Source organism: Camarhynchus parvulus, chromosome 1A (assembly GCF_901933205.1).
Source record: "Camarhynchus parvulus chromosome 1A, STF_HiC, whole genome shotgun sequence".
Lineage (NCBI taxonomy): Eukaryota > Metazoa > Chordata > Aves > Passeriformes > Thraupidae > Camarhynchus > Camarhynchus parvulus.
In genome coordinates this window covers 16229180-16246607 of record NC_044586.1, presented here as the reverse complement: position 1 = coordinate 16246607, position 17428 = coordinate 16229180, and the positions used below count along the sequence as shown (strand labels likewise).

At 46.0% G+C, this 17428-nt stretch overlaps 1 protein-coding gene and 1 long non-coding RNA gene across 2 annotated transcripts in view; one reads left to right on the top strand and one right to left on the bottom strand.

Moving 5' to 3' along the window:
* Positions 1 to 3536, bottom strand: part of ARHGEF5 (Rho guanine nucleotide exchange factor 5) — a 34333-nt gene extending 30797 nt beyond the window's left edge. Inside the window, exons 1-2 of the mRNA XM_030959778.1 lie at positions 3398 to 3536; positions 3036 to 3331 (exon numbers count right to left, since the gene is read on the bottom strand). Of these exons, the coding sequence (XP_030815638.1) occupies positions 3036 to 3331; positions 3398 to 3536 (435 nt within the window). The remainder of the gene's footprint in view (positions 1 to 3035; positions 3332 to 3397) is intronic.
* A 6480-nt stretch (positions 3537 to 10016) lies between these two features.
* LOC115910218 lies at positions 10017 to 17148 on the top strand. The gene is made up of 4 exons (XR_004061187.1): positions 10017 to 10892; positions 15042 to 15122; positions 16306 to 16416; positions 17011 to 17148. It is a non-coding gene; the product is annotated as an uncharacterized LOC115910218 (long non-coding RNA).
* The last annotated feature ends 280 nt before the right edge of the window (positions 17149 to 17428 follow it).

The window sequence follows — 17428 nt, the reverse complement described above, 5'->3', positions numbered from 1 at the left end:
CTATCACCTCATATCTTGAAATCAAGACTGGGTACTTTTCTAGTAGAATTTTGGATTCAATGCAGTGATAACCAGCTGGGAATGTAAATACCTGCCAGGGGTCAGGTGAAGGTATTTGTCTCCAACTGGCTGATACTCTGAACATCAACTGTGTGATTACCTCAGGAAAGAGGGAAATATACTCTCTGTAGAGCCCAACTGTCAAAACAATAGAGTCTCGGGGTCGGCTGCTTGTTCTCTGCCCCCGAGGTGAGTTGGGTGGTCCAGGGAGCGACCCCAGGCTCTGAAGAATGAGACTGGACTCTCTGTTGTTCGGTCTTCAGGTTGTTTATTAAGTCTTATCTACAAAATTTTCTCCCTGGCAGACAGAGGTCTGACCAGCAAGGCAGCCACGACGCTCTCCGCCCGCTCCCAAGGCTGCGCTGTCTCTTATACCACAAACTACGTATATCATATTTACCTTTACCTTCCAATACCTATCACCCATGTTGGACAGTGCACCCCTTCCCCAAACCAATCCCTGAGTGCCAACATCACAGCAGAAGATGGAGGCCAAGAAGAAGAAGGAGAAAGGCTGGACACACCCAGTTCCCTCCATCTTGCCTCCTGAACCCCCATACCAAAAAACCCAAAATCTTCTTTTCCAGCCCGTGATAATTTCACTATTATTCTACCTAAACTGTTGTGGCTTGCTGATCTTCATATAAGGTTGGTAATTTGCTCCATGGGTCATAATCAAAACCACAGGTGTCTTGGGCTCTGTGACAGGGTCTCTGAGACCCCTAACAGGGGTCCTGGTGTCCTGGACAGCCAGAGGTGTGTCCTGGGTCCTGACAATAGAGCACAACTGCATTTGCACTGAAGTCTCTTCTGAGTACTTCAGTACAAGATTCAACAGGAGCTCAGTGAGGAGCTGCAAAGCAGAAAGGAATTGCAAAACTCCCCAGGCATGACTACTGAAATAAACTAGCTGTGGATAATTTAGCCAAACAGTAACTACGCAAACAACATCAACTGGAAAGATACCAGATGAAAGAAAGCAAAGTAAATACTTAGAATCAAACATCCTTGGAAAAAAAAGTGATTCCAATTAAGAACTGGGAATGTCTTGTGGGCTGTTCCTTAAATTTCACCTGGGATAACTATGGAGAGTAAATGTAATATGAATACAAACTAATTAAATAAAACAGCCCATTTTAAACAAGACTCTAAAGCAGATTACATTAAAAAGGAAAAAAAAAAAACCCAGAAATAAAAAATAATCAAAAAGCTATAGCATAATTTGGCTCTTTCCTACTAGAAAGCACATGAAATAAGCATACCGTAAGAAATTATAAGATTCAACAGACCAAGCACATCTAAAGTTAACAGAATGGAAAAAAAAAAAGCCTGCAGAACAGACTTACCATCTAAAATCTACCAGGATGCACAAGAAGTTCCCGGAGGAAGTATTTGTGTCCCACTATTTCAGAGAGCACGAGCATCAACCTCAAGCCCAGTCACCTGCTGTCACAAGCAACTGGACCGTGTAATCCCACTGAGATTTACCCAGACCACGAGGCTGCTGTACAGGCAGGACAGGACAAATGCCACCGTCAATTACCACCTGGCAAAACAAGGTTCTACCTACACAGAAGTCAGCTGAGCTCTTCCCAACATGAACAAAAACTAAGAAGAACTCAGATTTGTTACAACTTCAAGTCTGATTATGGATGCCTCCTCCTCACCCAATTCAGGTGCAGTTCTGAAATCTGGGTCACCCATACATTATTCCTCCAAACCAAGCCACCTCCCTCCAGTGCAACCCTTTAAGCCCTTATCCAAGCCATCTCAAAGTCATTTAGGTTATGAGAAACTCCAAAACACCAAGGAATCAGGTCACAAAACTTCCAACAACACATTACACATGAGGCTAGGTCCAGGAGGAACAGCCCCCCAGCTCCAGGAGAAGCCAACTCGGGCATCGACATCCAGCAGCGCTCTGGCAAAGTCTGCAGCAAGTCAACACCGATGAGCTGAGCTCAGATCTCTGACCCCATAATTCCTACCAGGTTTGATGCAGTCTTAGCCAATATCTGGGAATAAACGAAGCATCAAGCAACGACAAACATGGGTGCTCGGAGGATGATGGGTCAGGCGAGAGCCGTGGGACCTCCGAATCCCCTCCTGACAGGTTGGTTGGGGCCCTGGGGTTGCCATCGGAGCTGCGGCGGTGGACGGGGCTGCAAGAAGGAGGCAGGAAGCGAGCAGCAGGCAAAGATCTCGCCTTTCGTTCCTCTGCCCTCCCTCCGTGACAGGCCATAAAAGTCACGAGGCAAGGAGGAAAACAAGGAGGTGTCCAGAGTTCAAGCACAGCACCCCCGCGACTCCCGGGCCGCAACTCCCGGCGGGAGCTGAAAACCCGGCGAACACCGTGGGATCTCGCTCCTGCGTGGGAGGCACCATTTCTGCGGGAAGAGGCTCCTGCTGCTGCTTGGCAGCCGAGCCTGGGATCGGGCCTGCGCTCCGGGCCCTCCCTGCTGCTGGCACCGGGCGGGGGAACGGGGGGCGGCGGGTGGGACGGGCGTTGCTGTCGGGGCGCAGAGCCCCCGCCAAGGATGCGGCCCCGGGCTGGGCGGATCGGAGCCTCCTTCGCCGTCCCCTCGGGGAGCTCCCGCGGCGCCCAGGGGCTCCGCGCCCCGATAACGCCCGCACCGCGCATCCGCACCGGGCCCGCCGCGGGAGGAGCGACGCTCGCCTTCCCCGGAGATCCCTCCTCCCGTCCCCTCGGGTCCTAAAATGGTGGGTCGGTCGCCCGACTTCCCTCCCCTTCCTTCTCCCCCTGGTCCCGTCCCGTCCCCTGCCCGCCCCGCGGTCCCGGAGCCCGCCCGTCGCCCCCGCCCCAGCCCCAGCCCTAGCCCCGCGGGGCAGGCGCCCCTCCGTCCGTCCTGGCCCAGGCTCCGCGGGGATCCGGCGCCAGGCCCGCGCCTCTCCCGGGAATACGGCAACGGCGATCCCGGGAATACGCCAACGCCGCCCCCGGCGGCCGCTCTTACCTGCGCCGGGCTCACATCGCGGGACCGGGGCCAGCGGCGACCGCCCTCGGCACCCCTAGGCCACCGCCTCGCCGCCGCCCTGCGCGGGGCCGCAGGTATGTCATGAGTGCCGAGCGCGGCTCCAGGTGAGCCGGGCACACCTACAGGAAGGCAGGCGGGCCGCCCTGATTGGCGTGCGGGGCCGGCAGCCGCGCTCCGACGGCACCGCGGCGGGGCAGGGCAGGGCAGGGTGGCCGAGGGGCCGCGGCGGACACGGCAGCTCTGGCCCCGCTCCTGGCTCCGGCCGGCCACAGGCCCTGACACGTCCGAGCGGAAGGTATTTTCCCTTTTTTTTTTTTTTTCTCTTTTAATTCAGTAGTAACTGTATGGGTGAAGGTCGTTGAGGGAAAGCCATACGACGAGCGGCTGAAGTCGCTCGGTTTGTTCAGCCTGGAAGAGACTGAGGTCAGAGCTCAGAGCAATTCTGCAGCTTCCTCGCAAGTAGGAGGGGCTGGCCCTCATCTCTGCTCTGTCTGACCAGCGACAGGACTCAGGGAACGGCTGGAGCTGTGTCAGGGGAGGGTTAGGGTGGATTTTAGGAAATGTTCTTCACCCAGAGGGTGGTCGGGAACTGAACATGCTCCCCCAGGTAGTGGTCACAGAACCCAGCCTGACAGAGCTCCAGGAGCGTTTGGACAACGCTCTTGGGCACAGGGTGGGATTGCTGCGGTGTCCTGTGCAGGGCCAGGAGTTGGGCTGGATGATCCTTGTGGGTCCTTTGCAGTTCCAGACTTTCTGTGATTCTGCAATAACTCTGTCCCTCTCAGGTTTGGACACAGCACTTGTTTGCTTTGCCTCTGGAGTGCAGCTGACCCACCAGCCCAGGTCTCTGGACCAGCTTAAGACTCAGAGATGCTTTTTAATTTTTAAGCTTCCTTCACTATCTGAGTCTCTTGTTTTCCCACTTCTTGACTTCACATGTGTGAGCCCTTTGTGTTTCCTCGCAGTAGGCAGCTGAGGGTTCAAGGAAAAGTGTTGGGTTATCCTAGGCTTTATAGGATGATACGATCCCAGGCAGGATCACATCCAAGATCATAAAATAAATGAAAATTAATGAAACACCTGAATTCAGAAGAAATTGACTAGGCCATGGGTAGAAAAACTCTGTAGGCTGCATTAAGAAGCTGAGTCCACAGCTACAATTCCTGGACTTCCTGTCTCTTGTAGGTAGGTACACAGGTGCTTAAAGGGATACAGGATTTATGTGAGGGTACACTTTGCCATGGTGTATTATATAGGTCTTTGCTCACCAAAATCACAAAATGTGCAAAGAATTATCTTAGACAGGTGGCTGAAGAAGGCATTACCTATATTATATATTTTGTCTCTTCAAGTTGATATCCAGAGTTGTCTCTTTGCTGAGTCTGCTTTTTTCTCCTGATCATTTCCTGAGGCTTACAGGTGTGTATCCTCCAGGATGTGCTCTGAAGATTTCAGCAAAAGAGGAAGAGGGAGCTTGCTCAACCACCAGAGCAACCCTGCAGCCCACACCTAGGCAGTCCTGAACCCTCCTTTGCCTGCAAGACCCATGTGGAGTCTCCCAGGCAGGAAAACTCCACTCAGAAGTGGCACACTGAGAACTCTCCCCAGCCAGCCACAGAATCATCCTCGTGCCTGCTGCTGCCTTCTGATTCAATTACTCCTTTCATTCGTTTGTGTGGGTGCCTTTTTTCAGCAGAGTGGATCAGCTCCTGCAGCTGAGATTCCTATTCCACATCACTGCATTTACAGTCAAATGCAAGGAAAGGGATGCTTCAAATTCCCAGGAGCTGACTCTGGATCATGTCTCTCCTAGTTTTGTGTCAGACCTCTGGGAGATTATATAAATAACTTGTCGCTATAGGACACGAAACAATACGACGCACACACACCGCTGCTCTCAAGGTGAAAAAAAGGGAAGTTTATTTTCTGACTCTAACATTTATAGATTTCTGAAAGTGACAGTGGATTGGAGGGTGAAAGTGCCACCTCTCCAATGACACTGGACAAACCAACAGTCTATTAAATTTCTCTTCTTCCATAAAAGAATGTAAAACAATAAGCTATTTACAGAAAGTGTGTGAGAAAGTTTGTTACAAGAATGTAAACATCAGAAGGTTTAGAAAATCTTAAAAAATCAGGGCAACAATAGCTAGTGCATCTTCTCACTGCATTTTCTAAGTTCCTAGCAGCTGGCAGCAAGTTGGAGTTGGTCATCCTGACTGGAAAACTGCTCCTCTTCTATCCAGAAAAGGGCAGCTTATTGTCTGATGTGGGCTTAACTTCTCCCCCTGTCCTTGGCACCTCCAGCAGCTGCAGAGGCAGTTTTCTGTTTGATTTTGTGAATCATGTCTTGAGATACCTTGCTTTCTCTGCCTGCTGCACAGAGTTTGAGTGCCTGAACACATCTGGAACCCAGCAGAGTGTGAGCAGGGGAGGGCTTGTCCCATGCTGTGAGTATCCCACGTGGATTGGGCTGCACTGTCTCTTACCCCACCAAACTCTGGCCTGCAGCAGCTGAGTATGCCCCTTTCCCTTCAAGGACATACTTCCTTGGTGTGTATACATATATATCTCTGGTGTGTCCCTTCCCTGCAAAGAGGCCCAACAGCATCAAGAGCAGGGCCCTGTACCGTGAAGTGCTCCTGCTTCCTGCAATGCCTTGTGCTATGTCGGGCTGAACGGCAGTTGGGATATTAACCTCCCACTCTGACATCCTCCTTGTAAACATCCTGTCCCACTCAAGTCCTGTGCTGTCACATCCTCTCTGCTCTGCCCAGACACTATTCTGGGTTTAGTTCTACATGCAGAGCACACAGCTGGGCATGCCAAAATCCAGGCAAGCAGCAGAAGAGAACAGTAACTTGGTTCAGCTGCTGACATATTCTTAAAACTAAAATCATCTGCTTGAGCCCTCCTTGGAAAGCCAGTTTGCTTCCCTAGGCATGTTCAGCTGCCGTACCTTACTCCAAGCAGATGCAAACCTATGCATATGGCATGAAGAACCTTGGTAATAATGGAAGGGAGCAGAACAGAGAGCTTGGAAACTGCAATACAGTAAGTTTACACAAGCAGCAAGTAAAACGCCCATCTCCGGTGAGTCAGTCCTGGCCGTTTCCTTCATTTCCTCCAAGGCTTACTGTGAACATCCAGTGGTAGCAGCCCTTCTGAAATCCAGTCATTTCCTTTCCTGCCTCTTGTTTACAGTCTCCAGCACTGCATTTTCACTGCAGTGGGCTGAGAGAAGTGCAGACTCTCCCCTGGCCTCAGCTCAGCTTTGGTACTGCAGTGCCCTTATTGCTTTTGTGGGTGCCAGCACCTTCTTGAGCTACAGCAGGTGCTGAAGTAAGAGAGGAAAAAGTGTCACAGTTGCACAATAGGTTTGTTTTTTTTTTAATCTTGAACGCAGCTGTATCATTGACAGAGGTTCTTTATCCCTACAGCCATACCTTTGGATTCAGTCTGGTAGGGTAGAAAGAATGCAGTGGGGTATTAGGTTGTGCTAAGTGTGCAAACCATCCCTCAGAGATATGGGTTGGATCTTCCCTGCTTCAGATTGAGGTGTATCTCATGCTCTGATTTCCCCACATGACAGCAGCTAGGGAGGAGGACTATTTTTAGCTTTTGTTTCTTGGTTTGTTTACAAGAAGTTCTTCATTTGTGGGAGTGAGCTTGGGTCTGTCTTAGTCTGAGAATCTGCTTCAGTGCCAGTTGTGAATGCAGTTACAAGGGTGAACTGCTGCTGTTGTCTGGGAGAGGCATCATTTATCCCAGGTGTTCAAAAAACTATGGGCTTCACAGAGACAAATACTGATTTCTGGGATGTTTCCTGAAATTTGTTCAAGGAGATGTCTGGGCAGCTGTGACAGAAAAGTTTAGGAAAATACAGAACTGGGAAATTCTTTTGGGTAATATGGATAGAAATGCTTCTCTGTGTGAAACTAATTATAAATCTACATTGCTGCCATAACCTGAGTTAATGACAATAGCTCTGAGACAAAACCCGTATTGTCAAAGAATGTGAACATCCCAAGACAAGAACAAACATAAATGGGCTTCCCCCATTTCCTTCTCAAGTGCCCTCTCCTGGGAATTCCAAATAGCCTGTAGCCAACAAGTGACCTAGATACAATACTGTGTCTGTTCTTATGGAGTAAAACCTGGAGCAAAATAATCCACCAAAATTATATATCTTTCTAACCCTTACTCAACTTCATCCAGGTTTGGTTTGTTGTTTTTTTTTTTCTCCATGTGAAAAACAGCAAGAATTGTTTGTACAAATGGATACCTGCATATGAAGCATGAAGGGATAGTTTTTTGTCATGATGAATTATGTACCAGTTACAGTGAAGGTGTACATTGGATGGATTAAGTGTGAATGGCCCCTTTCTTGTGTTGAACAAATTTTTTCCAAAGTAATTGCAGTGCCTGGCCTGATGTGTGTGTCAGGCCATTGTCCTACACAGCTAAATTTCACTTTTTTAATAGGGTCTGCCAAGAAAATTTAAACAAATGGACAAGGCTGCAGACTGTCTTGAGACAAAGGCTACTCTCAGGGGCATGAGAGTAAGGGATGGTCTGGAGACTCCCTGCCTGTCAGCCATGAAAGGTGGTAAAAGGATGTTTTTATTTGCACACATCCTGTAGCCTGACATTGCCCAACATTCACTTGATTATAAGCTCCTGCCTGTTCTAAAAGGGATGACGTGGTTCTGAACTTGTCGATGTCAGTCTGGGGGAGGCTGATGTGTTTTCCCAGCTCAGTTTACAGCTGCAGTCCAGACTGATACCAAAGAAAATGACTGCTCATGCCACAGCTTCAGAACAGTGTGGGCTGCACACATGTAAATGTTGGTTTTGTTGACCTTCACTGATTTGGATGGAATTGAGGGTAGGAATGGCCAGTCTCAAACAGCAAAAGCAGGCAAGATCACCTCAGATGTTACTTCAGCTTTGCCAAGGATGTAAAAAACGTCAGCTGGGCAGAAGGGAAGACAAAGTACTGCTCAAAGCATAGCTACAAACTGAAGAAAGAAATTCCCACAATGTATTTCCTGCTCAAGATTTCACATGAACAACTGCAGCAAAACATGACTTAAAACTTCACATCTTTTTGCTTGTATGCTATTTTTCAAAAGACAGAAGGAATAGCTTAAAAGTTAGTCCAATTCCATTAAAATCCTTTTATTTGGGATTAATAAAATATGGATTCCTTTCACAAGCAAGAAGCTCCTTTGAATAAATATTGGGGGGAAAAAAGGAGCTATGCTAAAGGGGTTATAGTCTCTGATGCAGTTACCAGCCTTTAATGATACATACTGTGGTTAAAGCACCCTGTTTCCTGCTCACCAGTAGCATTTGGCAACTCATGATGGAATTCTCAGTGGGACAGTAGTAAGCTCTTACATTTTTAGGAGGATTTCCCTCAGCCAAACTTGCAAAAATTGCATTTGATATATGTTATGCAGTCTAACATCACATTCTTTTCTTCCTGTTGAATATATGGCTTCTTAAGCCCTATTCCCACCTGATTAATATACAGAGATTTATATGGAAGTGTCTGTGCAGGTAAATAACACAAACTTGAATTTAAAGGGGTTTTTTTGGAACATCTATAGTGGAGGGAAAGGGTGGTTTATGAGCAAGAACATTAATGAGGATATTTTTGGTACTTTACACTGAAGGTCAGCAGTGTATTTTTACTGAACAAAATTACTGCAGTAATTTCTGGCCTGGAGTCCACACATATCAGGAGGTCCATGGGCTACCTGAGGAGGATTCACAAAAGATACCCAGGAAACACAAGGCAATACCTGTAAACAAGGATCCAAAAAAACAAAAGCAGGTTGAAAAACCCCAGTGCTTCATACTATTAAGATGCCTCCAAAAGGGCAGAAAGACATTATGGAGAAAAAAAATGTGTCCTGGGGGAATGAGTAGTCAGACAAAGAGGAAGGTAAGAAAGCTTTTAGTGGGCTTTGCCTTTTCTCCATCATCCAAAGTTTTAATTTTTGGTAGTCCAGGATCACAACATTGATATATCCACACACAAATTTTGGAAAATCTTAATGAGAACTGGTTATGCAAACATTTCCAAACAGGTGTTCTTTTACAGCAGCCAATATAGGCAATTCCAAGCTCAGTTACAATTTCAAGGAAATTTTTGGGCTTATCCTTTTTCTGCTCTGAGATGCTCCATGCAAAGGATACTTCAAGTTGCCTGTTCCTGGCAGGTGCCTTTCCCAGACTGAAATCCCCAGTTGCAGCTCCCAGGGAGCCTTTGGGAGGCAGTTCTTGGTTTATTGCAGTGCATTCCATTTCCATGTTGTGGGATTCTGAACTCTGCAAAAAGCTGGATTTTTTCCTGAATCCTTCTGTGATTCTTCTGTTGCAGCTAAATCCCTTTGCAAATCTGAAGCAAAGCCCTCATGCTGCAGTAAATTGTTGCCCAGCCCATGGTACTTTACACATCCCTGTGGAGGTAATTGCTGGATTGGGGTCTTAGCCTTACCTGCACCTCACACACTGATGTTTCCCTTCCTTCCTTAGCAGTGAGAAAAAGCCTAAAGAGAGAGGATCCAGCATAATGAGCATTGTCTGCTTTTCCCCTTAGAGAAGTCCTGGAGAACGTTACTGGGACTCTTAAAATACTTCTACTCCATTTGGAAATGCTAAAGCAAGAACTTCATCAGAGTCTTCCTCTGTACTTTTATATATGGGTGTTGATGGCAATAACTTCAGTTGGGCTGGGTGGGGGGAGGGGTGACACTCAAGGGCTTCTGTAGAAATTATTCTGAACAAACCAATCCACTCACTACCAGAACATCTAGAACACTTCATTGTGGTTTTCTGTTTCTTTCACATTCAGGTAGGCCCCTCACCCTGTGGTCATTTCTTCAGGCTTTCTGCTCCAGGTATGAATCTAGAAATAAATTACTGTAAAGTGGAATATGGACAAAGTCACACCACTGCAGGTACTCTTATTCTAGTCCAGACATGCTGAAATAGTTGGGACCTCTACAAAACTGAGCATGGAGAGCAGAAATGAAAGCAGAATGCTGCCTTCAAGGGGCTTGCCAAATATTCCTCTAGTTTCAGCTGAAAGGGAGATGTGGCTGTGTAGGAGCTGCATGTGTGCAGGCGTTTCCCCATGCAGGCAGCTGCAGCACCTGAGTGAGTGCAGGCAAGTGGGAGGATGACACTCAGCAGCTTTCCCCCGTGCTCAGAACAGCTGCCTCTGCCCCAACCCCATTCTGCCCATCCCTCTGCACTCAGAAACCACGGTGCCAGGAAGTCACTTCTTCCTAGCTGAGGTCCTCATATAATAATGTCCATTTAAGCATTGTTGCTTGTGGTGTAGGTCAGTAGTCATGACTCAGGGCAGCCCTTCACTTATCTTCCTCTTGCTGGCTAGACACAAAATCCAGCCCACAAATTAATCTGTCCCATTTGCCAATAAAGAGGATCCCTTGTTCATTAAAAAATTGCACACAGAAGTCCTTAGTTTGTATTAAGGTCCTCTTCAGTAACTGTGAAATCAAGCCCTTAAAAGTTCAGAAATCCCAAATTCTCCTTGCATTCCAGATTTGTGTTTGGGATTTTTTGTTCCGGTTGTCTTGGTGGACAGCATTACACATAGTAGTGTAGCTTTTAACAGGATAAACACAGTAATTCTTCATCATCTTAGTTTTTGCAGAGGAGGATAAACAAAGCTGAAATGTGCTTCCCTCTCTGTTCAGTGTCTTTGTACAAGTCCTGGAGGTGGAGATCTCCAAGCCTGGATGTGTAGTGCCCCCTCAGGGGAAGCTGTTCCTGATGCTGATTCCTGGCTGCATCCAGGTGAGAGAACGTGAGCCCAAACACCATTCTGTTTGCTGTGCCTGCTCTTCTATGTCGGTTGTTGTCACACCAGCAGGTTTAGAGAGCAACTTCCCTTTTTGTCCCTCAGGTAGTTTTTGTTTTGGGCATTGGATTACTGTTAAGGCTTTCTGTCAGAATGTTTAAGAAACGTCCACCATTTTATTGTAGATTCAACTTTTTAAAAAAAATAAAATCTCTGGGATTTTAGCCACCCATGGTGGCTTTCCTGGAGGCCCTAATCTTACATAACATGAGTCCTGTAATTAGATAACCAATCTCATAATAGAAAAATGAGCACATATTCTTGAATCACCTCCATGATGCTGGCCTGTTGTATACTGAGAGAGGATTCCCTGTGCACACCCCTCAGTTCTCAAAAAAGCAACCTTTCCATAGGAGGGATTATAATGATGGATGTGAGTTTGCACAGAAATACAGTCATGCACACAGGGTGGGGAAGCATTGTTTGGAGTTCTGATGCTGTTGTTGGAAGGGCAGACTGAAGCAGGATTGTTTCCTGTGAGCAAAGGCACATTTTTAATGAATTGAACTTTTGTCCTTAAAACACAAAAAGAGTGGTTTTTGTGATTCACACTGTGTGATATTTTCAGTTGTCTTTGCATTTAGTTAAGAACAGCACAAGAATAATCCTATGAATAAAACATAAAAGCAGAATGACCCTATAAAAAGAGTGGAGTTTCTGCCTCAGCAAAAAACTTGCTGCATTGCTGTGGAGGCTCAGGGGGTAAAGTGGCTCTGGTAGGGGCCACATTCTTGTCCTGTGGTCAACAAGCATTGTCACAGACTCTTCTGACATTTTCACACCTCCTGAGACACATGAATTGAAGTCCCCAAGGAATCAGAGAATAAAGAAACAAAGACCAAAAGATTGTTTAAAAGGTACCTAGTCACAACCATAAGTAGATGGTTGATCTTCCATTCCTAGGACCTCCCCCTCCCTTGTTAGTGATTCTCAGAAAAACCATATGAGGCCCATCATCTTAGTAGGGTGCTCACATCCAACCCCTGCTACCCCTGTGTCCTGGAGCATTGTCACATTGTTCTCTGTGATTTGGGGGTTGTGCCTCATACTCTCTGCAGGAGTCCCCACAGTGGCTTGAATATCTGTGCCTTTATCTCACCTCTGGTGCTGGAATGCCTTCCTGGCAGGTCTCACAGTGAGCACATTTCATTCAGGGGCTGGTTTCCTGCTGAGGTGCTGTCACTGATGCTGAGTAAGGATGGGGTGAATCCTGGCTCCAGCTCTTCTCACTGGAGCAAACAGGTCAAGCTTTTCTCCGGGGTCAACCAGCTGATTCTCAGTCAGGTCAGAATTCCCATCAAAACCCTTTCTACATATATGCCCTATGGGAATCTGCCTAGATTGTTTCTGCCTAGCTTAGATACCCATTCATCAACTCAAAAACCCCCTAATTCTATGTCCTTTAGGTACTCCATTACAATGGAGTCCTAGTGGCCTTAATTACTCCTGATGGACTGAAGTCAGAATGCCTCTCTGTCTTGGGAGTATTCTCTGCAGTGGATCCCAAAAGAACCATATAGTCTAGGTTTTCTTCCAGTGCCTGAGGTATCTTATGGCCCTATATCATCAGATGGTGGAGAGATGACTCTGTGATCTTGCTGTGACACTGGCCCAGCTCACAGACATTTCAACAGGAATAAAAGTGCTCCACAGAATATAAAATGGCTGCTGTTTCTCTACATGGGAGCAGAATATAACAGAGGAGAAAGGTTGATTGCAGGAAGAAGGTGCCATGGGACAGAAATAGCACTAAAAGGTCTTGGCAGCATTTACCTGCTCAACAACTGCAGGTTTCTTTGAGAGGAAAGATCAAAGTTTTCTATCCAAATAATGTTTTGAATTTGAATGCCTGCATTGAAATCAGGATTTGTAAATCTATAGTAGCTTTGTTATCCAAATACAAAACTTTTTACTCATCACCCATGTGTTTAATGATCCATGTGACATGCATGGGTGGTTTTTAGTTTATTTTTGAAAAGGGTAGATGGATTTTTGCTTTCCAAAGGCTAGCTTGGGGAATAGCTCAGCAGTCCATCCTCTACTGAGAGAGCATGGTGATGTCTTGTTAACTTCTGGTGCAGGGGGTTTCACAACCTCCCAGATAATATTTTCCAGCTCTGGCTTATGCAGAGAAAGTTTTTGCAACATCTGCTCTTGTTCTTTTCTCCTGTCTTCTTTTCTTTCCTGGAAATTAAGTTGGTTAGATCTTATCTCTGGCCTTCCAGCAGTGTAATCGCTGTGTCCCTTAACAGCAACCTCTCGTGTACTGCAACTGCACTGTCATGTCTTGACCTATTTCCAGCCTTCTCCTCTAGACTCAATAAACCCAGTTCCCTGCTTTCTTCCCAGAGGTTGTTTTGCAAACCTCTTATTGCTGCAGATGTGTTCCCACACCCAGCCTGCACCAGACTGGCTGTTAGCTGTTCCCTGTCCTGTGCCAGTGGTGGCTCCTTGCTTCTCCCTGGCCGTGTAGTGCTCCACCCCCTTCCCTGTTCCCAGTGGCTTCCCGGCTGTGGGGTTGGCCAGGATTCCTGAGTGGGTGTAGGGGGCCCTGCTGGGCCAGGTGCTGGGAGCAGGTGCCAGGCCCCCAGGCCCTGTCAAGCACAGGAACTGGTGTGTGCAGCTCACTCCTTGTGCACCCCAGTCCTGCCAGGAAATCAGAGTCCCTGTGGGGCTTCAGGGCTTTGTTCTCAATTCCCAGGTTCGGGAATGTTATCAGCTCTCTCTTCATGGGCTCACAGATCACAGCATCAGAGAATGGTTTCAGTTGGATGGGGCATTAAAGGCTCATCTCATTCCAACCTCCTGTCATGGGCAGGGACACCTTCCACTAGCCCAGGTTGCTCAGAGCCCCATCCACCCTAGCTTTGAACAGTTCCAGAGATGGGCAGGCCACAGCTTCTGTGCCTGGGCCTCACCACCCTCACAGTAAAGAATTTCTTCCTCATACTTAATCTAAACCTTGCCTCTGTCAGTGTGAAGCCATTCCCACTCATCCTGTCACTCCAGGCACTTATCAATTGTCTCCATCTTGTCTCCTGTGCATATTGAAAGGCCACATAAGGTCTCCCTGGAGCCTTCTCCAGGCTGAACAACCCCAACTATCTAGGCCTGTCCTCATAGGAGAAGTTAATTAATTTCGGATTGATTTTTGGTGATCTGCTTTAGAGACTCTCCTAGGGGGAGGAGGTTCACATCTTCTAAGGAGTGTAAGCATTTCAGGAGCTCCTGAGGAGGAAGGGCTGCCAAAGAACAGGTGTGAAACATCTCCTTCATTTTAGGAGCACCAGCTTCCAGGATCAGTTGGAGTTATGTAGCCTCCTTGTATCACCTATTTAGTGAAATCATTATATTATATATATTATTTTATATATATATATTATATAATCCTTCCAGTCTAAAGAGTGCGAACTGCCTGGACAAGATACCACTTAAAATGCTTAAGAGCATGGACAAGGCAGGTTCTCCCTGCTGATCCTCCCATGGGGATGCCAGTAAGAATTCTCTGCTGCACCTAGCCACTGATCCCTGGCTATAGGAGCATTGATCCCTGTTTGGAGGAGCACTGATTCCTGGATATAGGAACCTCCTCATCTCTGATTCCTCTACATGCTTGTATTTGATTGAAATAAGACAGTTGGTTTCTAATGGGCAGCGGACAGTGGGATAAAAAAAGGTGTATTTCCTTCAAAAACTAGAGGAAAAAACCATCCCCAAGCCTGTCCAAACTACACCATGAAATTAATCCCCAAATCTGAAAATATGTATTAAAATCAAAGAGAGCTTCTGAACTGTCTTTGATTTTGATACTTCTTGAGAGAAATGGACACTATTAGGTGGTGATTCATCTGACCTGTTTCATATGTCTACCTTAGGAATAGGTGAAAGGCTGCTTCAGTATTTGACAAAGGGGCTTTCCTTATTTTGTTTGATGATCTATTCTCAATTTGTTATTACTTATAATATTTTACCATTTTTTAATACTCAGTTAATCTTTGCTCAGAACAAGAATGGGCTGATAATATATCTTTCTCTGAGAACTGTGGTTTCAAAAAATCAGCAGTTTCACTCCTGTGATTTTGCAGTTTGTCTTCTGGAAGGGATGTGTGGAATAGAAACAGTGAAGTTGTAAGACCAGAGAAGACAGAAGCCCAGAGGGGAAAAAGGTGAGCAAGTCAGAATCTGAAACAACACAGTCAGGAAACGCAGATTGCGTGGTTTGTCTAAAAAGCTTGTTGGTTCAGTTAGAGGAAAAGGGAATTTGTATATGTATAGCTGTAGTTTTGCTAACTGTATATGAAAAAGGCAGATTAATTTATTGCACACACTATCCAATGTCATTATGTTAGATATTATACAATACCAGGAATAGCAGCTTTACAGAAAAGGGCCTGTGTGTGGAAAGTGGTAGAATAATTCATTTTTTTCTTATATCCAGTGATCCAGCTTTTTAAAGTTGCTGAGACAACTCTAACCCTTCAATATAGCTAAGAAACACCCGCAGATGGGACCTCACTTAAGGGACGGTCCACTAATGTAAAGATTAACTCAGTGGGATGTAGACTTGAGCTCTAATTAATGTTTCTGTGGTTGTCTCCCAACCCTAGGCCAGGTTTAAAGATTCTTCATCACAGATATCTTATTCTCTCTGTTGTATTTGCTTTCCTCTTCCACTGAGCCTTTGTCAAGAGCAACTAATGAGCTGCAGTCAGTGTTCTTTTTCATGTATAGGCTCTTATGAAAGTTGTATTTTAAAATAGAAATGTGTTCATAAACTTTATGTATGAAAAGGGTGATAGACTGAGGGATAAAAGTAATTTCATTGGGCAGAAGTTAATTTACAGTAGATAAGCATGCTGTTATTCAAAGTAAACGGCATCCCAGCTATTCATGGAATGGCATTTGTCTTCAGTAAATATTTTACGTAATACATGCAAGTTATCATGGAATGAAATTCATTTTTCATAGAAGTTTTATGTACTGCTGGCCACTTGGGACTCCCAGGAATTAAAGATTTGACAACAACATGGTCTCTCATCTTATTTTCCATGATTTTGATCTCAGAGCTACAAAAGTGGTTGTAATGTGAGGGATTCCGTTTTTTTTTTTTTAATTCCAAGCCCCCTGAACATTTCCAGTCAACTGCTGTACATCCAGGTGTATTAATAAACCTTTGCTTTCCTTTGTGACTTCTCACAGATCACTTAGTATTTGTTTTAATGCTCCCCTCCAAAAAGTCAGCAGCTTGTACATTGGGAATTTGCAATGTGTCTGTGATGACTTCAGTTTTGGGAGGTATAGGATGCTATTTCAAAGCATAACATAATGGGGGGGCTTTCTCTGTTGCAGGTACTCATGACAAATTCCCCTGCAAGCTCAGACATTAATCCTTGGGAAAAGTGAGTGTCAGGAGCCTGGTTATGGAGCCATGGGGCCATTTATGGACAGCCTTTGCTGGAGGTGGGTCTGGGCTGCTGCAAACTTCAGCCAGGAGGAGCAGGAGGTACTTTGCCTACTGAGTCATGGCACTAAATGTGATTTTTACAATTATTAATAGTGAAATTCAGTGGAAGAATGAATCAGGTCATTGGTATTTAGTCTGAACCAGAGTTGTGAAACTTCAGGTGACTGTGCAGGAGGGAGGTTGCCATGATGGATGTGCATCATCCATGGAAAACACGTCCTTGTGCTTACAGCTTTCCTTGTATTTCTTCTTGCTTATGTAAAAAACCTGTAGGTATAATCACCTGAAAGATTAAAATGCTTTTAAAAATTTCCTAAATGAAATTGCTGCTTGTCATCCCTGGATGCAATTCTGAGATAAAAAAGGTGCGAGCATTTGCACAGCTTTGTAGAAATTCCTAGGACAACCCCAAAATAAGTGGTGGCTTTGTCCACATTTTCAGAGTGCTACTGCAGTCATGATCATCGTAAAGAAAGGAAAACACACAAATGGACCATGCAAAGTAAGATGGTTTGTGGTTGGACTTAATGACCTTAAAGGTGCTTTCCAACCTAAAAGATTCTGAGTAGTTTTGTTTGACCTCATTGCAGCCTTCCAGCATCTGAAGGGAGCCTATATGGAAAACATGGAGGGAGACAATTTAAAAGGGCCTGGAGTGACACGACAAGGGGGAATGGCTTCACACTGACAGAGAGGCGTTTAGGTTGGACATTAGGAAGAAATTCTTCCCTGTGAGGATTGTGAGGCCCTGGCACAGGTTGCCCAGAGAAGCTGTGGCTGCCCCATCCCTGGAACTGTTCAAGGCCATGTTGGATGGGGCTCTGAGCAACCTGGGCTAGTGGAAGGAGTCCCTGTCCATGGCAGGGAGGTTGGAACCAGATGACCTTTAAAGGTTCCTTCCAACTGAAACCATTCTATTCTGTGAATCCTTTCTGTACTTCTGCCTTTGGATGGAAGAAAGTCTTCATGGAACAACATCCCCACCATTCCCTGCCCACAGCAGCAGTT